Below are 23,072 nucleotides of genomic sequence, written 5' to 3'. Positions count from 1 at the left end.
TTTTTTTTTTTAGAGAATGAGATAATTCAGTATGCAGAAGCTACTAAAGGGGTGGGCCTTTGCTAAGTTCTCACTATTAACAGTAGAATGAGCTGATGTAATGTGACTAGGGGGTAGTGTCCAGTATCAACTTTATACCAGAGGTGGGCAACTCAAAGGCACCAAGACATAAGACCACCACAAGAACAAGGTGTTGGGAAAAACAGTTGTACAGATTACAGAGATATTAAATCAAAAGTGCAGACGAAAAATGAGAATAAACTCATCTTTTCTGAATATCACAGCAGGCAGTAAGTCAGTCTCTCAGCACAGCTTGAGTAACAGGCGTATCTGATTTAAGGCACAGAAAGCAGAAACAGACCTATTATCCAGACAATACAGTTGCAGGAATGCCCTGCCAGATGAAACCAGTTCTGTTCACTTTCTCAGACTAAAGAAAATAAGGCTGTAACAAACTAAAAGATCATGGTATTATCATAGACCAAATATTACATTTCAGAAAACATAAGAAATCTTACATCTGACTGTTATAAATCATCAGATTTATTCAGAGTTTTCGGAAATCAAGGTCCTCCAAAATTATGGTCAGCTTGTTAATAGTATCATAAGAACTAAGATGGAAAATTGAAACATCTTCTGTTCTAATATTAAAAACAAATCTAAAAGGCAGTTTAGAAAGAATACAAAGAAAAGCAACTAAATTCATAAAGGGGATGGAGAAAATAAATTATAACATGAGGTTAAAACATATGAGCTTATACACAATAAAATTTAGATTTTTGAAAGGTGGTATAAAAATCTGTAGTGAACCATTCTTTTGGAAGTGTCTAGAAATACACAGAGGACTGAGATCATGTTAAGTGAACCTGTTAGCAACATTAAATAAGGGCAGAAGTAGAACAACTGAATTTTCACAAAGAATTACGAGAGTGTTGAATTTCTTACCACCACACTTAAAATATGTCCCTGATTTGGGATTTGAATGCATTTAAACAAGAACTCAATAACAGAGTAAAAAAAAGTTTAAATATGTTTGGGCCATGCTGACCAAGAAGATCACCTGCAGATAGCCAGGGCCTCTCCTTCCCTATAACACAACTCTAGACCAGCTGTCTTGCTGCGCTGGACAGTGACCACAAGCACAGGTTCACAGCTAGCACAGGATTCATCCATGTTTTGATGTGCAGGAGGAGACTAATGCATTGTGATTCAACATCATCTCATCCTAACCATAAAGATTGTTTTTATTTGCTGCAGTATGTCATCAGGAGGGTGTGTGTAACATCCACTGTAAAGCAGCATTGTGCCACAAAAACCACACCCTCCCCCCAAAGTAAGTGATCTAGCCTTTGGCTGCTCAAGCTTATCCCCTGTGAGTTGCACTATATTATCACTGGTCACTAGTTAATCCTGATATGCCAGCATCACAGGCAGTACCCTCCCCTGTCATAATACCCTCTTGTCTGACCCTGTACTGTATTATTCTGTATAGATTAATTTTAAATTCTACTTTTATTTTTTAGAACTTGAAATCAGATTGCAACTTTTACAAATGCGTTGCTTGTTTGTTTGTTTGCATTTGTTTAGCAAGTAGAGCTCTGATCTCAAATAACCAATCTCAGCCTTAGAAAGGGTTAAAAAACTTACAATAATTAAAACTGAAAACATTGAGTAAAATATCTTTGCCTACTTTCTTCTGCTGAACAGACATTTGGACTACAATTCATGGAGTCTGTTCAATCCAGTATTATATAGTTTTTTCTTTTATTTTTGAAATTCTTTTTCTAACTGCACATAAATTACCAATAAAACAAATCACACATCAGGAAAAGAGGTTTTCCATGGAACAATATCATGAATTAGATGCAATGAATATTCCATATAACAAAGACTCCAACACATTCTAATAAAATGAGAGATATTTAATACAGCATCCCTTTTATTTTGTCATTGCCACTGCAAAATATACAAATAACCAAACAGATTTGTAATAAAAAGAGCTACTTCTGATTTACAAAAGACCATAAAATAACTCAGTAGTGCAGCAAAATGATTTTATTTAGTCATCAAGAAATCAATACAGCATGACTTTTGTAAAATTAATTTTTCTCCAAACAGAAGGTTAAAAAACAGAATCCTGACTTAGAATAGCAGTTAACCAAAGCTATTGATACACTACCATTTAAAAGTTATAGATATCAGCATGTATTTCTCTATTCCCAGGCTTCACTTCTTGCTGACTTTCATTTTTTTTTTGACATTCAATCCTTGATTATTTGCAGTAACGTGGTGGAACAAACACCCCGGAGTTTTTTATGCCCAAGGTTATGTTGAAGAACCTGAAAGAAAGAAAGAAAGTAGAGGGCTAAAAATTAAACTGATTAGCCATACTTCTGATACGCTCTAACACACACAGCTATGTTTTTCACACCCAAATATACTCTTCCTTCATGACTATTAGCTAACACTGTCTTTCATGGATTATACTATACATTAAGTATGTAAGGTGTAAAAATGCATTCTATATATTAGGGAATATCATGTGATACTTTCTTCATCATTAAACATGTCATTGTGATAAAAAAATGATTTTGTTGGTAGTTATAATGCTGTTCACTGAATTCATTGGGAGGTTGGTCATAGAGATAGCAGATCTTGTTTTAGGCATGGCTGGATGCCACAAGCCATCCTTTCTCTGTGGTACAGAGTGCTGGTAGTGGGAGTGTGGTTAACACAGGTAGGGTCAGCCATACAGCAATGTCACTCTATGACACATGGAGCACACATTTCGTTTACCTTAATTTCATGAGACACTCAGGATATCTCACCTGCCTTTAGAAAGCATTCCTCATCTTGTCTCATTTCTGTTTTTTCCTTTCCCATATTCCTCCCATGCCACACTTTATTAAATGTCTCAGTGGATTCACCCTCCTCCACCTATTATAGAAATGCATTCCATTGTCTAACACTTTGTATGAAGAAAGGCTTTCTTCATTCTAGGGAGAATTTTGTTCCCAGCCATCTGCTGCCTGTAGTTTCTACTTCCCTCCTATCTTTCCTTCATAAGCTGATCGCTTCATCTTCCCCTGACATAAACATTTGTACCCATGTTATGTCTCCTCTGCCTCTTCTATGCTCTGGTGAGAAGAGCCCCATTTACTTAATCAGTATTTGTATTATTGCTCCTGCATTATACATACACATAAACACACACACACACACACACACACACACACACACACACACACACACACACACACACACACACACACACATGCTCGTACACGCACACATTCACACACCTGGTTACACCTTCCAATACCATGAAATCCATTTCTTTAAATGGTCTTCAGCATTGCAAACACACACACACACACGCACACACACACACACACACACACACACACACACACACACACACACACACACACACACACACACACGTGCACACACTAGTGTCTGGTATAAAGGGAGCATATTCTTGACATTGAATGAAAACCTCTAAAAATACATCACAATACAGACTCAAACACGCTGAGCACTCCTTCACCATCCTCATCCCCAAAACCTGAGAGACTACCCCTAAGCATGGTAGTGACACACTTCTACATAACACTTACGAAAAAACTGACAGTCTACCTGTTTAAATAATGAAAGTAAAAACCTACACAGTGAGAAATACTGACCTAAATATACAATTGTTGTGGAAAACTAGTTAAAGTTTAGTCGGTGGCTGTGACCTTCTGAAGTGAATCCTCTGTGTACAACTGTCTAATCCTGCTATGTCTCCGTCATGATTTGACTCCTAATGCTTGCACTTATCTTGACAGCCCCTGTGTGGTTCAAAATCAAAGGCTCTAGTGACATCCAGATCAGTCACTTCTACATGTACAACCTTCTCAAGTTCTCCAGTAACCCAATTATACACACAAATATTTCAAGCATGGACATTGATGCCCTTCTAGCTTGCCAATATACCAAAACATTTGTTCCCATAATAAGTGTCCAGGCGGTTCTTAAAAATATGTAAACTAGTACTTGCTTTAATGTAATTTGGTAGTCTGTTCCATGCATCAGTTACTCTGTCAGAACCAATTAGTACACTTCTCATCCCTATAGAATCTTCTGTATAGGTTGTCTGATGATTCTCTAGTACTTTTTGACAACCCTAAAGATTCCCGAAGGTAGTTGTCTCTAAATGCCCTATATACCTGAATAAAATCTCCTCTTAGATATCTGTAAGACACACTGTACAAGTTCAGATATTTTAGTTTTTCATAATAACTTAAATTTTCACATCCATGAATGCCTTTATATTATTTCCACTGTACTCTTTCCAGTTTACTCATGCTTGTTTTCTTATAGGGTTTCCATATTGTTATTCCATACTCAAGTTTGGGTCTAATGTAACTAGCAAACAATTACTTCATTATTTCGATTTCCTAGTCTTTATAAATCTTTTTATACAGCCTATAGTTCTATAACTATCATTAACCAATTGGATGAAATGATCAGAAAAACACATAGCTGGATCTACCCATATACCCAAGTCCTTAAATGAGTCTAGAGTTTCAATCGCTGTGTGCTGTATTAAATATTCACCTTTCAATTTATGTCTCTCAAATCTCATATGCTTAGTTTTTCATGTATTATTAGCATATTTGTTTGCCTGTGCCTAAATGGAAAGTTTAGTTAAGTTATTTTGCAGACATGCCTTATCTATAACACATGTAATCAGTTTACCCAATTTCAGGTTGTCTGCATATAGCTGTACAACACCTCAGGTGAAAAATGTAGGTCAGAAAGATTACAATCTAAACAAGTAAGGGCCTAGGACAGAGTCCTGTGGGACACCCTGTCTGCAACCAAGGATTTCACCTGTCCAGTTGCTGTATGATACTTGCCATGTCCTATTTGTAAGCCATGCAGCTATCCATCTTATCAAGAGTACATCAATACCTAGTTGTACTAATTTATTGATCAGTGTTTTGTGTATGACCCTGCCAAATGCTGAAATTAAATCTATATTGTGACACCCCTGCACTGGCTCAGTAATCAAGGAGTCTCTATTCTCACCACTAGCACCAGTGAGGGGCATGCACATTGGGAGGATGACAAGTACACACACAGTAAAGTACAATTTCCCTTCAGAGCACACAAAAATCACAGTCAGTCTGGGGTTAGTTTCTTTCTCTCTCTCTATCCAGATCCCCAGTAAGACTCCCAACTGGCACAGCTATAGGTTTATGATCTAAGCTGAGTGGTTAAGCCAAAACCTCCAGCATCCTCTCTGTCCAACCAGTGCTTTATGTCCCTGTCCAAGTAGCTGACATACACACACCTTGAAATCTGATTTATATACAAACACACAGACACTCCTGGGGAAGGTTGACACAGGTTTGCTAGCTATGCCCCCTTCTGCCCAGACTATAAGGTAGCAATCACTGCCACCAACCACCCTTACTTATCAGCTACTATAAGACCCTTACAAAGGGTGACCAATTCTACTGTGTAATGTTACTATTATCCAAAAGATGTGACTAAGAATTTAAGGCTATTGGAGTGGCCTATAGAGTGTCACCAAATAGATGTGCAAGTACTCTAAGAGCTTAAATATCTCTAAACAAACCAGTCACAATTTAAAATGTTTAAATATATTTAATAGTAAATAATAAAAGCACATGACAATACTGAATAACTCAACACAGTGACAAGAGAGCTCAGAATCACAGGAAATACTTTAAAACAACATTGCAGGACAGTGTCAAATAAATACAAAAAAAAATCCAAACTAATCTTTACTGTATTCCTATCTATATATAAGAGATACTATGCCCTAAATGACTTACTTACAGAACAAGGCAAATACAAGTGCTGAATGAAAGTTTTCATGTCCAAAAACATATACAAAATGCACAGACTTTCTCTGAGAGATGGTTCTTAAATTAATAATACACATTACTGCTGGGTTAACTGAATGACATTACTCTTTGTCACCTCTGCCTTCAGTACCCAGGTTAACAGAAACTTAAAATCTAACACCTCTGTGTCAAAAGTACTTATCTCCCAGAAGATGGCCTAGAACTGGAAGTCGTAAAACAGTTAAACACTTTTACATTTGAAACCTGTAATTATTTCTGTTTCCAGACAATAGAAAAAACCTCTAGCTATAGATATCCTGCCTCCTAGATGAAATTGGGAGATACCACAATCATAAACATTTTCAATTTATTTTCTTAAGGATTTGCAAGTTAATTCTGTATGTTCCGGCTACTACAATTAAAACATATATTTCCACAGGTATATACATTTCTGTTCTTTTCCAGTATGATACACTGTGGTTACATTCTTGAAGCTCAATAGATAACATACAGTTTATCACACACTTCTGCACCAGCAGTTTAATACACACATAACAGGTAGTTCTCTTACATTTGTAAGACAAGCCTATGGACCCTATTAATATTCACAAATGACACACGACTATCCACAAAAGTCCAGATAGCTGGGCTGGCAGTGTCACATTTCTCCCCTCTCCGAAAACTCAAGCTAGTTTTTCGAGTGACCCTTGAGAAACATTGCTTGAGAGGGTGAACCTATCTGAGAATACCTTTCCCCATTCCCTGTCCTGAGACCCCATCTGCAATGGCATTGCTAACCCCACTGCAGTGCTGCACTGGCATATCATATACTTGCAACCCTAGGCTCCACCTTAGTAACTTGGCATTTTTTTGGCTGTCTCGATGTAGCCATGTTAAGGGATTGTGGTCTGTAACTACCATGAATTTTCTTCCATAGAGATAAGGCTGATGTTTCTGCATTGCCCACACTATGGCTAGGCTTTCCTTTTCTACAGCTGCATGGCATTCCTCCCTGGGTTTGAGCCTATGACTGAGATATACCACTGGATGCTCTTCTCCTGCTGAGGAAACCTGGCTAAGTACAGCCCCCACCCCATGGTTTGAAGCAGTCACCTGCAGATCAAATTCCTTGTTGTAATCTGGACTTATTAACACAGGGGGTCCTCCCAAAGATCCTTTAAGCATCTGGAATGCCTGCTCACATGCTGGAGTCCACACTACCTTATCTGGCCTGTTTTTCCTTGTCAGGTCTGTGAGGGGAGCAGCTATGGTACTATAACTGGGGACAAACTTTCTGTAGTTCCCTGCTGTCTCTAAGAATGCCCTCACCTGCTTTTTGGTAACGGGGGAGGACATGCCTGAATGGCATCCACTTTGGCAGGTTCTGGCCTGATCTTACCACTCCCCACTCTATGTCCCAGGTAGGAGACCTCTGCCATACCCAACTGACACTTGCTGGGCTTAATGGTCAACCCTGCCCTCTGTAGTCTGACCAGCACCTCCGTGACATGCTGAAGCTGCTCTTGCCAGGAATGGCTGTAGATGGCAATATCATCTAGGTAAGCAAGGGCAAAATCTCCTGCTCCTGCTAGGATACAATGTACCAACCTCTGGAAAGCCACTGGGGCATGTTTCATCCCAAAGGGCATCTTTGTGAACTCATAAAAGCCAAAAGGAGTCACAAAGGCTGATCTCTCTCTAGCACTGGGAGTCAAGGGCACCTGCCACTAACCCTTGGTAAGATCAAGGGTGGTAAGATACTTAGCCCCACCTAGTAGCTCTAGGGCTTCATCTGTCCTAGGCATGTGGTAAGCATCTGACTCTGTGTGACTATTTAATTTCCTGTAGACCACACAGAACCTGGTGCTGCCATCCTTCTTTGGTACCAGCACCACTGGGGAGGCCCAGGGACTGCTGGACTCCTGAATTACCCCTAGTTCCGACATGTCCTGTATCTCCTCCCTCAGGTCTGTCTGACTCTCTCAGGCACCCTGTAAGGGACTTGCTTAATAGGTCTTTGGGGTCCTGTATCCACATGGTGCTGCACCAGGTGGGTGCACCCTGGTTTCCCAGTGAACATGTCCCCAAACTCCTGTAACACTGCTCAGATTTCTCGAACCTGGGTAGGGGTTAGCTGCTGGGATATTGCTACCCCTTCCACTGAGGTGTCAGTCTTAGCCTCACTGAGGAGATCCATTACCAGACCCCCTCAGACTCCTCCTGCAATCCACTACAAATACTCAGCACAAGGGCCTCCTTACCATGGTAAGGATTTGTCATGTTAACATGGTACATTTTGTGCCCCTGCCACCTACCTAGAAGTTCTACCATGTAGTTAGCATCACTGACCTTCCTTACCACCTTGTAGGGACCCTCCCAGGATGCCTGCAGCTTTTTGCGTCTGACAGGAATGAGAACCATTACCTACTGCCCTACAGCATACTCTAGTTCAAGCATTCCTGTCATACCAGACATTTTTCTGATTTGGGCTTCTGCCAGGTTCTCCTAGGCCAAGCCCATGAGTTCCCTGAGCCTTGTCCTGAGGTTTAGGACATATGCCACAACAGACTCCTTGTGGAATTTACACTCACCCTCCCACTCATCTTGAATCAAATTTAGAGGTCCCCTCACCCTATGCCCATGCAGCAAATCAAAGGGTGAAAAACCTGTGGATTCCTGGGGAAACTCTCTATAAGCAAACAACAAATGGGTCAAATATTTGCCCCAGTCCCTCTTAAATTGATTTGCAAATGCCCATAGCATCATCTTGAGTGTAGTGTTTAACCTCTCAACAAGACCATGAGTCTGGGGATGTTAGCGGGTGGTCTTTAGGTGCTTCACCTCACAGTACTTCCACAGATAAGCCAGCAGTTCTCACATGAAATTGGCACCTCTGTCAGTCAGTATTTCTGTTGGAAAACCTACCCTGCTGAAAATTTCTACCAAAGCATTTGCTACCTTTTCTGCCTCAATGGAGGACACAGCCACTGCTTCAGGGTATCTGGCACCATAATCTACTACCACTAGGATATAGCTTTTCCCTGTGGAACTCAGGGTACTCAGAAGCCTCACAATATCCATAGCTACCCTCTAAAATGGCTCTTCAATCACAGGCAAAGGCATCAAAGGGGTTTTCAACTTGTCTTCTGCCTTGCCTACCTTTTGGGACTGCTCACAGTTCCTGCAGTACCCTGTTACATCTCTGGAAATTCCAGGCCAATAGAAGTTCTGCATAATACATCTCTTTGTACGTTTTATGCCCATTTGACCTGCAAAGGGAATATCATGGACTATGGCTAGAAGTGCCAGATGGTAGGCTCTAGGCACAACCAACTGCTGCATTCTCTCACCCTCTAGCGCTCCCTCAGGGGTCCACTCTCTATATAGTAACTCTTTGTCCCAGAATACAGATTCCCCTTTCCCTTGAGAATCAGATCCCTCACTAGCTACCTCCCTCAGGCCTTGTAATGTAGGGTCTGAGAGCCGATCCTGTCTCAACTCACTCATTGTAACCCTGCCCAGCTCCCTTTCCACAGGAAGTCTGGCATCCTCTGACAGTGGTGCCTCACTGTCAGCCTGGGTACTACTACTCACCTTTGCCCTTGCAGTCACTCTGTCCGAGGGAAACATCAGTACTCACAAGCAACTGTGACTCATCTTCAGTCTCACTGCTATAGGGTAGCTCCCTCCCTGAAGTAACCACCTCACCAGTCCTAGCTGCAAGTGTGTGGTCAGTCTAGGTCTCCCCAGGCTACTAGATCCACATGATTGTCTCCAAGCCTGACTGCATATAACTGCACGCACACAGGGTACTGCATTATCAAAGTCATTCCCTATCAAGACATCTGCAGGGATATTGTCAAACAAACCTACTTGCTGGCTTCCTTTTCTATCCTCCTAGTCAAGTTGAACCCTAGCCAAAGGTATTTGGAATGGGGTCCCTCCTAAAGCTCTGACTGGAGTAGACTGCCCAAGCAAGTACTGCTCCTCTGTAACCATTGCAGGCTTCACAATGCTTAAGTCAGAGGCTGTGGATCTCTGCCTTGGCCCCTGTCTAATTCACTAAGATAGGATATAACCTCTTGTGGAAGTTTGGTACCTTTGTTATCTCAAGACAACTTACTGCTGGCATTTTGTCATTCCTACATCTCATACCTTTTTTTCCCCATGTTGCCTCCGTGGACATCTATATGCAACATGGCCCCACTGGTTGCATTTAAAACATTTACCCCTTGGTCCTGGACATGTACCTAGACTAGTGGCTTCCTCTGGTACTGGCAGACTCTGTTGGGGCAGTTTGAGCTGGCCACTATGGATTCCCTTAGACCCATGAGCAGCACTGGGTGTCCCTTTCCTGTGCAGAGATGCCCTGCTTGCTAGGTATAGGTCTCCCTTCTTCCCCAACTAATCTCCATTACTGCATTGTCTATCAGCTAATTAGATTCTTAACTCCTCAGGCAAAGGGCTAAGGGCTTGTTCCCTCACCAAAAGATCTGTCAGCCCTTCAAAAGTACTGACCTGACATCCACTCACCCATCTATGAAAATAAGTGCTTAGTTCAGCAACATAGTCACACACACTTTCATCTGCCTTGCATCTATACTCACAAAACTTTTTTTCTATAAGCTTCAGGTGTTAACTTAAAATATTCTAGCAAACACATTTTGACTGTATTATAATTTTAAAAATTCATATCAGACAATTTAGACATTACAGTTACAGCTTTACTATGGGATAAGGGGGTCAGGAACCATACCCAGAGACCTTGGTCAACATTATACTGTTTACATACCCTCTCAAACATATGAATGAAACTATCAAAATTATCCCCTTCTGTAAATTGTGGAAGAAATTTACTGACCTTTGTTGTTTCTGGGGTTTGGTTACTCACTTCCCTATTACCTCCATGACTCTGGCGAAGAGTCAGCATCTCCTTTTAATGTTGCCTCTGCCTCTCATTCTCCTCAGCCTCCAGACATCAACGTTTCTCATTTTCCTCAGCCTCCAGATGTTTCAGTCTCTCTGCTGCTTCTATTTCTAAATGCTTGGCTTCTAACTCAAGTCTCTTTAACTCCAGACATATTTTTAAGTCCTCTGTGGAAAGGTTGAGCTGTCCATTTTCTGAGAGTTGTACATCTCCAAAGTCAGTCTGATTGTCCTCCTGGTTGCTATTCTGTGATGCAGCTGTGGCTAAAGCTGCAATCATGTCTGCTTTAGTGAGGTTGGCATGCACCAGTCCTTAAGCCTGGCACATCTCAGCCAACTGATTCCTTGTCAGCTTGCCATACTCCTCTGCAGACATGCTTGCCTGCTCACCCTGACTAACTACACTAACAAAAAAAAACAAAAAATAAAACAATTGTGATATGAACTCTGAATGTTCACTGCTTGACTGATTAAGAGTACAAACACCTTCAGTGATCACTGTACACAGGCTACAGGAATTCAATATCCACACCACTACAAGCCAGTTAATATGTGATGTGGTTATCTCACCACCATCACCCAATTAATATGTGATGTGGCTATCCCACCACTGCCAAAATTTAATATGTGATGCCCCTGCACTGGCCCAGTAATCAAGGAGCCTCAATCCTCACCACTAGCACCAGTGAGGGACATGGACATTGGGAGGATGACAAGTACACACAAAGCAAAGTACAATTTCCCTTAAGAGCACACAGAGATCACAGTCAGTCTGCGGCTGGTTTCTTTCTCTCTCTATCCAGATCCCCAGTAAGACTCCCCACTGGCACAGCTATAGGTGTATGATCTCAGATGAGTGGTTAAGCCAAAACCTCCAGCATCCTCTCTGTCCAATGAGTGCTTCATGTCCCTGCCCAAGTAGCTGACACACACACACTTTGAGATATGATTTATATACAAACACATAGACACTCCTGGGGAAGACTGGCACAGGTTTACTAGCTATGCCCCCTTCTGCCCAGACTATAAGGTAGTAATCACTGCCACCAACCACCCTTACTTATCAGCTACTATAAGGCCCTTACAAAGGGTGACCAATTCTACTGTGTAATGTTACTATTATCCAAATGGTAAGTGTGACCAAAACTTTAAGGCTATTGGAGTGGCCTATATAGTGTCACCAAATACATGTGCAAGTACTCTAAGAGCTTAAATATCTCTAAAACCAGCCACAATTTAAATGTTTAAATATATTTAATAATAAATAATAAAAGCACATGACAATACTGAATAACTCAACACAATGACAACAAAGTTCAGAATCACAGGAAATACTTTAAAACAACACTGCAGGACAGCCTCAAATAAATACAGAAAACATCTAAGCTAATTTTTACTGTATTCCTATCTATATCTAAGAGATACTATGCCCTAAATGAATTACTTACAGAGCAAGGCAAGTACAAGTGTGGAATGGATGTGTTCATGTCCAAAGACAAATACAAAATGCACAGACTTTCTCTGAGAGATGGTTCTTAAATTAATAATAATACACATTACTGTTGGGTTAACTGGATGACATCACTCTTAGTCACCTCTGCCTTAAGGTCCCAGGCTAACCGAAACTTAAAACGTAACACCTCTGTGTCAAAAATAACTATCTCTCAGAAGTTGGCCTAGAACTGGAAGTCGTAAAGCAGTTAAACGCTTTTACATTTGAAACCTGTAATTATTTCTGTTTCCAGACAATACAAGGAAACCTCTAGCTGTAGACATTCTGTCTCCTAGCTGAAACTGAGAGATACCACAATCATAAACAATTTCAACTTATTTTCTTGAGGATTTGCAAGTTAACTCTGCATGTTCCAGCTGCTACTATTAAAACATACATTTGCACAGGTATATACTGTACATTTCTGTTCTTTACTAGTAGGGTACACTGTGGCTACATTCCTGAAGCTCAGTGCATAACATACAGATTAGCACACACTTCTGCACCAGCAGTTTAATACACACATAACATGTAGTTCTCTTACATTTGTAAGACAAGCCTATGGATCATATTAATATTCACAAGTGACACACTATCCACAAAATTCCAGATAGCTGGGCTGGCAGTGTCACATATATAAATTACATCACAGCACAATTTTTCATTCATAGCTGTTATTATATTGTTATGGAACATCATGTTACAGGTGGTAATAGATCTCCTTTCAACATATGCATGCTGATGTATGGTTTCAAGTCCCAACCTATCCAGTTCTGACAATTACTTATCCAATTTTACCTTCTCCATTATTTTTCCACAACATGAAAGTAGACTTAAGGGTCTATATGTCTGTGGGTTTGTCCTAACCCCCTTTCTCTTAAAGACAGGTTTAATAAGCACGTCTCCAATCTTGAGGAATCATCTAATATTTATATGACCTAGTGAATAACAGCTATAATGGTACCATAAGTTATTGGCTGAAGTGTTCTCAGGTCAAGCTTACTAATTCTGTCTCCCCCTGTGCTTTGTTTGGATCCAGTTTGCACAGTTCTTTTTCAATATAATCGAATTTGATTCCAGTATCTGGGGTTACCTGGATGTCACTAGCACAACGTATCACCCCTTTTTTGGAGCCAAACTGTTTTGCATAAGATTTTGTAAATATGTCTATAATCTGGTGTGTCTGAGAATAAATTTTAGAATCTGTACAGTTTATCAATTTGTGTGTCTTTCCTCCAGCTACATTTTATGTATCTATAAAAATGTTTTCTATTATGCTCAATACCTTTATATAAATTTTCTTCAACTTTTCTTGATCTTGTCTCACACTATGCTTAATCTGTTTGTCCAATTTTATTTCAGTTTTCAAAGTTGTAGTTCACCTCTCTTCCATTCCTTATATTTTTTGTCTCTTAACTTAATGAGATATCTTGTTCTTGTAGAAATATATTCCCCTGATGTATGCCTAGATCCTGATGTTAAACTTTTTTTTTTGTTTGTTGCACTCAAACAATTTCTCTTTCAAAACTTTCCACATTCCATCTGCAGCTTTCCCGCTGAACACCTCACTCTAGTAAAGTTTACATAGTTACTGTTTTGCTTCCATATAATCTGTAATTAACCTTCTGTGCATTGACTTAGATTTCAGTTTGACAAGATTATCTAGCAACAAATTAACCTTATAACCCCATGATCACTGCACATCAATGATGGTAAAACTTGACTTGAAGTTACAGTATTTCTTTGGGAACACAAACAATGTCTAGTATGTTCTGCCCCCTAATAAGTTTTTTTACAATCTAAAGCAATTGTTGTTCCTGAATATATGCTGTGAATAATTTCCTTACTAACATTGTTAAATCAATGTTATTCCAGTCTGTTTCTGGCAAATTTAAGTCCGCAGCTAACAGTATTCTTCCTTCCTGTGTTTCTTGCAAGATATTTATGAATTCCCCCAGGTCATCTGCACTTGACTTTGGTGGTCTATACGCTCCAATAATTCTTATATGTTCAAAGGTTGTCTTTATTGTCACATTTACACAATCTATAGTATTGATGTTATCATTGAACATGTAAGAATCATAGGTTCATAGGTTCATAGGTTTATACTAGGCTATCTGCCCTAAGGCATTTATAAGCCTAGCCCAAAGTTTTGTGGCTTACGCCACCCCTTATATGAAAAAATACTGTGCCCATTAGTTTGTTGTGCCTCTGTCCAGCAGTGACACAGAGATGATTCCCGGGGTAAACCTACGATCTCCCATCCACAGGTCAAAATTTCTCTTGAACAGAGCCAGCGAGGTGCTCTGCCTCACATGGACCGGGATTTTATTCCACAGCATAGGGAGTCTCTGAGTGATAAATCTATCCCTCCAGCACGTCCTATTTATATCCGTGCTAAGGTTTAAGTCGCTTGCTCTAGTGGTTTTGGTGGATTTGGATTTTTGAGGTGGAGCATGTCCATTAATTCCAGGTTGGACATGGCCTTGTATGTCAGGCACATGTCACCTCTGAGCAGACGGTATGCGACTGAATAGAGCTGGTGTTTCTTCAATCTGGCAGCATATGACAGATTTTGGAGTCCCTTTATCCTTTTGGTGAGGAACTTTTGGGGTCTCTCCAATTGCTGCAGATGTCGGGTGAGATTCATCCCGAATGGGGCATTGTACTCGATCATTGGTCTGATAAGTGAAGAGTACAGGGAACAATGACCTCACTAGATCTGGATGTGAATCCCTTCATGATCAGGTGGGCAATGTAGAAGGTCTTTCTAACCACTTTAGCAACGTGAGTGTCAAAAGAAAGGCCACTGTCAACCTGGGTCCCCAGGTCCCTGATAACCTCTTCTGTGCTTAGTGGATTGCCACCTATATGGTAGCTTGGGGTTACCTTGTTTTTCCCGAAGGGTATGACTATACATTTTTGGTGTTTAACTTCAGGCCATGGCTCTGGCACCAGCTATCTGTTTCCGTGAGTCCCTTCTGAAGGATATCCGTGTCCGATGCACTTTCCACTATGGCGCCCAGTTTGCAGTCGTCTGCAAACTTTGTCAGCCAAAGTCCTCCCATGTTGGCCTGTACTTCTGAAAAGTAGATGCCGAACAATAGGGGGCCAAGGACTGAGCCCTGTGGGACACCACTTGTGACCGGCTTGGAGTCTGACATAGCGCCAGCAACTCTAACCCTGTGGGTTCTGTCCTTAAGCCAGTTTGCAACCCATCTTGTGACATATTGGTTTACATTTAAGCTGGTAAGTTTTTCTACAATACCCGAGTGAGGTATTGTGTCGAAAGCCTTTGCAAGGTCAAGGTAGGCTGTATGGACTGCTTTTCCCTCATCAATGGCCTTGGTGACTGTTTCGAAGAAGTCGACCAAGTTCAAAAGGCATGATCTGCCCTTGACAAAGCAAAACTGGGTTGGGTCCAATGTCTGCAAGTCCCCTATATCTTTGTTTATGAGCTCCATTATGATCCTCTCCATAGCTTTGCAGACTAGACTTGTTAAGCTTATGGGGCGGTAATTACCAGGGTCCGTAGAGGCACCGCCTTTGTGGAGTGGGACCACAGTTGCCGTACGCCACTCCTTGGGCATGTATCCTGTGGTAAGGCTGAGATTAAACAGCTGCCTTATGTGCGGGTTTAATTCCTCATTTAGCTCGTGTAGCACACAGCCAGGGACACCATCCGGTCCCATTGATGCTGTGTTTTTAGCTTTAGAGAGAGCAGCTTTCACCTGTGCATTTGAGATGTCTGGGAGGCTACACTCCACTGAGATAGTTATCTCTCCTTTATGGGGGGAGAGGGGGGTGAAGTTTGCACTGAACCTGTCTGCCAGTATGTTGGCAATGTCTGTGGGTTCAGTGATTTTTGTATCATTTTGGACTAATTCTGAGCATATCTGGGAGTTTCCACCCAGGTTCCTAACATAGCTGAAAAAGGCCTTATGATTGTCCTTTGAATCCATGGCAATTTTTCTCTCAAAATTGGCCTTAGTTGATTTTATGAGTGCTCGTATTTTTTTACTAATAATGATCAGGGGTGACTTCCCTTTTATGGATTTTGTTCTATCATGTAATAGCTTTCTCCTCTTATTGTAAAGTTTGTTAATGGCTGGGGTCCACCAGACTGGATGTTTGCCCTTTGTGGAAAGAGTCTTGGTTTTATTTGGGATTGCCTGATCCATGCAGTCCTGGAGGTGTTCATAGAAGGCATTTGTAAGGGCTTCCGCATCTTGGGTTGTGGTTTCCACTGGCTCAGGGGCCTTGAAGGATATCACACCAGTCTTGAGTAGTGTGAAGCTTGCTTTAGAGAAGTTCCTCACTGTGGTCTTTTTTGTTTGGGGGGGGGGCGGGATGTGGATTTCCCGTGAGATTAGTTTATGATCAGATCTCACCAATGAGGGATATACTTCCGGTGTGGAGCATTTTGTCCCCATGTTTGTGATAATGAGATCTAGTATATTTTCTCCTCTCGTGGGAACAGTGACTAGCTGTTCCATGGCATTTGAATTTATGAACTCCAGGAACTGTTGGGCTAGAAAGTTAGGGCTTGAGTAATGTTCCCAGTCTATATTCGGGTAGTTGAAGTCACCCAATATGATGGTGTTTGGAGATACATTTATACCCTCCAGTGTCTTCAGGAAGGCTGTGTGGGGTTCCTGAGTTTGAGAGGGTGGCCTGTAGCATGCTACAATTTGTAGAGCAGTTTTGCCTATGGTTAGTTGCACCTGGATGGTTTCCAAGCTTAGGCGTTGCCACCAACCTGGAGGTGTGGGTATCCTTTATGAATATGGATACACCCCCTCCTTTTGTGGTGTGGTCTGGGTTTTGGGGCCGGAACGCATGATATGAGGTAAAACCTAATAGTGCTGGGGTGCTCTCAGGAGCCTTGAACCAGGTTTCAGTTACAAGCCTTATAGCTATCTTTAATCCCTATCATAACACCTCCACCTGATTTTTTGTTAGAATGTATGTTACAGTAAAAACATTTATACCCTGACAGAACTGGTTTCCAGTCATTGTTCTTTAACCATGTTTCTCAAACAATAACAACATCAATCTTGTGGGAATATAGCAAATTTTCCAATAAAAAAACTTTATTATTAATTCTCCTAACATTAACAGCTATCAGAGATGCATCATATGTTACTATCTGTGAATTGTTAAATTTTTGACCTGCCAAAAATCCTGCCTAGTATTTTTCAAATACTGCAAAATATCTGGTGCAAAATGCATCTTCCCAGATCTTGACAAATGCACACCATCCTGTCTGAACACGTTTGTGCCCAAAACTAGGCTTGGATGCTCTATACATTTCCATTTGTTAAAACGGGACATTTTTCCAAATAGGTATTTACCCAAAAAATGTTTTCATACACAGTGACCTGGCTATCCTTTCTATAGGCGATTTGTGAAAAATATGTCCTAACACCGGTGCAAGCTATACTGTCTACAAGGGTTGTCATTTCCCTACTAACAGTCAGAGAATCCTTGAGGATGGCATAATTTGCACAACATGAATAAAAACAGATCCTTACTTCCTTACATTAAGGCGTTCCAAGGCTTGTCTCACATCTCCTCTTTTTGCTCCTGGCAAGCATAACACTATTTGATGTTCATTATCATCTCTACAAATATAAGTATCAGTTCCTCTAATAACTGAATCTCCAATTACAAGAATATCTTTGCTGGCCAGCACTGAAAAATCTTCAGCTTCTAATACAGTAATATCTGGTCTATCAATTGTTACGAAGGATAGATCTTCATCACTATTAGTCTTATTAATCCTACTGTTTTCACTGTGTATTAAATTCTCGTCCAGCTGGTATTGTAAATCCACATCTTGGGCCATGCAGTCAACATCTGTCTTTCTCTTCTTTTTTCTTACAGTAATGTTCTTCAATCCTTCCACATTCAGTTTTGATTTCTTCCTTTTCATGTGCCCATTGCCTCTTTTTTCTACCTTCTCTGTTGGAAAAATGATGCCTTTTTCTGTAGACTGAGGGTTTTCTGATATAAAACTATCATCATTCCCTGTAACCAGTGTGTTACATAATAAAGCAGGGTCCTTTTTACTACGTATTCTCTTACCTTTACAGTCATTAGTCAGCTTCTTTTTCTTCCTTGTTATTTGTTGTGAACTTCTTCCTTTCTTTCTTTTTTTTGTTTCCATCTAAACAAACCGGATCCTCAGAATGCTGAATACTTGTATCCAGAATTCCAAAGTTGACAGGGCCATCATCTTGTTTCATAGGGGTTGAAAGGTCTTTGCAGAACATAGATGCATCATTTCCTAAATCTGTTCTATTTGTTCTATGCCTAACGTTATTTAGCTCATCAGTCCAGCCATTAATATATGATACAACAGTTCTCCAAGCCATGCCAATTGCACAATGCAATTATCATCATCAAGTCTAGATTTATTTCTAACAGCAAATCATCCAACTTTTGACACGAGGAACACAGATCACCAGTGTTCTCAGCTGTTACCTTTAAATATGCATAGCATTTGTTGCACTGTACAAGATATTTGTGCATTAGCAAGTCATTAATTGCATACTCATTTAAGGAATCCATGTTCAGCTTCACATTAATAATATTGTAAAAGAAAAGAAAATAATCAAAATCAGTAACCACAGAATTCAAAGAGAACTTAAATCAACTTCTATGACAAAAATTATGAAACTAGATGAGATTTTTCTGACAACCCCTTTTAAAATGAAGCAAAGTTGATAGTTGTCATCAAGATTTTCTTCTAAGTAATGACACCTCTGAAATTTCTCTAACATTTTCCCTGCCAACACTGTCAAGCTAAGAGATATATATTCCCTAGCTTTTCCTGTATCCTCCTTACTCAGATTAACACTTGCTGTCCTTTTATCCTCAGGTACTTCTTTCCCATCCTATACAAGATTTTAGCCAGGGATTCTGATTACACTTCTTTAAAACCCTGGGAGAAAGTACAGACTCCATGCAGAAGGAAGCCCACCAAGAACCAAATTGGAGGAAAAAAGCTGTGTGTAACTTGTATACCACTGTGCATGCTAAAGCAGAACCACTTCATTCTACACAGATAGCCTATGGAGGTAAGTCATAGTGTGCATGTTTAACAGTGCATGTACTTGTAGGTGTGTGTGTGTGTGTGTGTGTGTGTGTGTGTGTGTGTGTGTGTGTGTGTGTGTGTGTGTGTGTGTGTGTGTGTGAGTGTGTGTGTGCACGCACGCATGTAGGCACAGCAGAATGATTCATGTAAATTTCCAGAAACAATGTGTTCCTCCTTAGGGAATTTAGATGACTATATATAACTATATAAATGGGTATACACAACTACAGTGCACATCAAATCATTGGTGCAGAGCAATTTGTACTGCAATGCTACTGACTACAAATACTTAGGCAAAAGTCGTATTTCTTATTATTGTTAAAGTGGCCACCAGGGGCAGAATAGCAGCTAGCAAGGGGCAGTGATGGTGCTTGATATTTTTAGTGTTGCTGAAGTGTTTTGTTTATTAATATTTTACTGTTTGTTTCTTTCATGAATTTTTATGCCTAAAGCTGCCTGTGACCATATGTAATTCTAATCAAACACACAGATTCATCTGCAGTTTTGGCACCAAGAACTTATTGTTATCTTTTAATTTACTGTGTTTTGCTGCATTATTTTTCCTAATAAAAAACAGCTTACAAAGAAAATATCTCCCTGGAAGGTACAGGCACGGCATCAAAGATTTAAAATAAAAGCATTTTGTCAAGACAGTGGTATTCTTTTTTTTCTTTTTAATAGTAGTATAGACATGAGTATTCAGCTTTTGTTAAATTTAAGCTACCAGGTAGAACCACATTTAAGTCCATTTCATGTTATTGTCCCTACTACCCCCCCCCCCAGCTGTATACTCTTCCCAAATGTTACTTTTCCAGAAGAAATACTTTGCAGATTTTGCATTGAAGCAAAATTGCCATGAGCTTATCTGAAGCCATCCAGTATTGTTCTATGATTTGTTGTATAAATGCTTGGCATGAGAAAATTTATTTTGATTTAGATTTTATTTTTTACCTCTGATTTTTGCAGTTATAATGGGGTATGAGACTGCAAGTGATAGTGATTAGAAGTTATTGCAAGAATTTCTGGGTGACAAAAACGACGTACGGCATTTTAGAGTGACTGCCAAAACAGGTACATTAGGTCGCAATAATAACTACTTCATGAAATACTTCCTCTTGTGCAAGGTTAGCTCAGTGTACTTAACATAATTATTTATTTGCATATTGTTTCTCTGAATTTCTCATGCATTTAGACTTAACTGAATAGTTTTTGATTTTGTTTCTTTGCTTTAAATTTTTGCAGCTGAGAATGGATTATTTAAATGATGGGCCATTAATGATTTATTGACGCTTAAGTATTTTGCCCAGTGTACTAAATGCTGTATGCATAACAAGTGATAACATTGGAGACTTGTGTCCATCATGTCAAACGTATGATTTGATTACTATTCATAATAATAAATGTAGAGTTTACTGAAGATGATTGCACTTGTACAATTGGCACAGCTTGGTAAACTGCTGTTACATAAGAGATGAATAATATTAGGCAAGGTGTAAAAGTAACACATTTAGGAAAGGCAGTGTTCTCTGCCAGTAAAGATCACTCTTCCTCAGTTAAACATGTTACTACAAGTGACCTCATTTGAATTCAGGATAAAAGTAGTACATGATCTAGGTTTTAGAATATACAGAAGAAAATAAAAAGAAAGTAAGGAAGAAGTTCACAAACATAACCAGTAAGAAAAAGTGAAATAAATGCTTTAACGTCACTACTGGAAAGAGAATACATACTAAAAAGGACACTGTTTTGTTATATAACAGACAGATGACAAGGAATGATAACATTGTTCAATCACAAAACATTCAGTCTACAGAAAATAAGATCATTTTATTTTCAACAAAGAAGAAAGAAAAGAGCAACAGGTACGTTAAAAGGAAGAAATCTAAAATGAACTTGGAAGGATTAAAGGACATTACTATAAGAAAAGTGTAGAAAGACAGAAACTGACAACATGGCTTAGGCTGTAGAAATAGACAGGTAGATGAAATCTGTATGCCTGCAAATTAAATAAGCAGTGAAAACAGAGACATTAATAAAACTAGTTGTGATGAAGATCATTGCTTTGTAACAACTGAAAACGCACATATTTTAGAATTCGAAGTTATAGATTCTTAGATCTGGTCAGAAATTATACACTAGTAATTGGAGATTCAGTTATAGAGGAACTGACACTTGTATTTGCACAGAGAATAATGAAGACCGAACAGTCCTATGCTTTCCAGGAGCAAAAATACAAGATGTGAGTAGGGCTTTATAATGCCTTAATGGGAGGAAGTATGGAGCTGTTTTATTCAAGTTACTTCAAGTGATTGTATCTTCAGTGATTCAGTGATTGTTAGTAGGGAACTTACAGACCTCTTAGATAACAAAGCTTTTACAGGTATTAGGACATATTCTTCACAAATCACGTATAGAAAGGAGAGTCAGGTCAGTATGAATGGAAAGAATTTTGGGGGAGATACCTCTCTGAAAAAATGTAATGTGCAGAACATGTAAGCCTAACGTGGGGTCCATATATATTTAGGCAGAATGGTGTCTACTTGTCAAGACAAGGGAAGATAATTTTTTTTTGAAGCTGATATATATTGCAATATTTGACCAACCCAAGACAGGATTTTTGCCGTCTCAGAAATGTAACAATTCACAGACAACAAATTTGATTTATCTGTGCTGGTTTACTAATGATAGGACCATAAGTAATAAAGTTTTTTTTTTTTTTGAAAATTTGTTAAATTCAAATAACATTGACGTTTTGTTGTTTGTGAAACATGGTTAAAGAGCAATGACTATAAACCAGTTCTGTCAAGGTATAAATATTTTTATTGTAACATACATTCTAATAAACAATCAGGTGGAGGCTTTATGATAGAAATTAAATTGTTATGAGACCTAAGGTTATTACATATTTGATGATAATACCAATGCAGTAGATTGTGTAACTGTGACAATAAAGAACACCTTGGAATAGATCAAGTGTTGATGGTTCATAGGTTCATAGGTTCATACTAGGCTATCTGCCCTAGGGCATTTATAAGCCTAGCCAGAATGTGTTTGGCTTTCGCCACCCATTTTAAATTAATTTTGCTATGCCCTTTTTCGAGGTTAGTATACTGTGCCTCTGTCTAACAGTGGCACAGAAGTGATACCCGGGGTAAACCTGCGATCTCCCATCCACTCATCAAGATTCCTCTTGAAGAGAGTCAATGAGGGACTCTGCCTAACCTGGACTGGGATTTTATTCCAGAGTGAAGGGAGCCTCTGGGTTATGAATCTGTCCCTCCAGCATGTCCTATTTATTTCAGTGCTGAGGTTCAAGTCTCTCAAGCGCGCAGCTCGATGGGATTTGGATTTTCTGAGGTGCAGCATGTCCATTAATTCCGGGTTGGACATGGCTTTATACGTCAGGCACAGATCGCCTCTGAGCAGGCGGTATGCCACTGAGTAGAGCTGGTGTTTCTTTAACCGGGCAGCATATGGCATCTGTTTGAGCACTTTGATCCTCTTGGTGAGGTACTTTTGGGGTCTTTCCAGTTGCTGCAGGTGTCTGGTAAGGTATATCCCAAAAGGGGCATTGTACTCAATTATGGGCCTGATGAGGGATGAGTAAAGAGGCACGATGACCTCCCCTGATCTAGATGTGAATCCCTTCATGATTAGGTGGGCTATATAAAATGTTTTTCTAACCACTTTGGCC

At 39.8% G+C, this 23,072-nt stretch overlaps 1 protein-coding gene across 1 annotated transcript in view; it reads right to left on the bottom strand.

The window, feature by feature from the left end:
- Positions 1–2,088: 2,088 nt before the first annotated feature.
- Positions 2,089–23,072, bottom strand: part of LOC122805338 (mammalian ependymin-related protein 1-like) — a 57,725-nt gene continuing 36,741 nt past the window's right edge. The window contains exon 6 of the mRNA XM_044075425.1: positions 2,089–2,339. Coding sequence (XP_043931360.1) covers positions 2,273–2,339 — 67 coding nt within the window. The 3' untranslated portion in view covers positions 2,089–2,272. The remainder of the gene's footprint in view (positions 2,340–23,072) is intronic.

The sequence above is a fragment of the Protopterus annectens genome, chromosome 6.part1 (assembly GCF_019279795.1).
Source record: "Protopterus annectens isolate FY-2018-M chromosome 6.part1, PAN1.0, whole genome shotgun sequence".
In the NCBI taxonomy this organism is placed as follows: domain Eukaryota; kingdom Metazoa; phylum Chordata; order Ceratodontiformes; family Protopteridae; genus Protopterus; species Protopterus annectens.
This window is presented reverse-complemented; position numbering and strand designations above follow the sequence as displayed.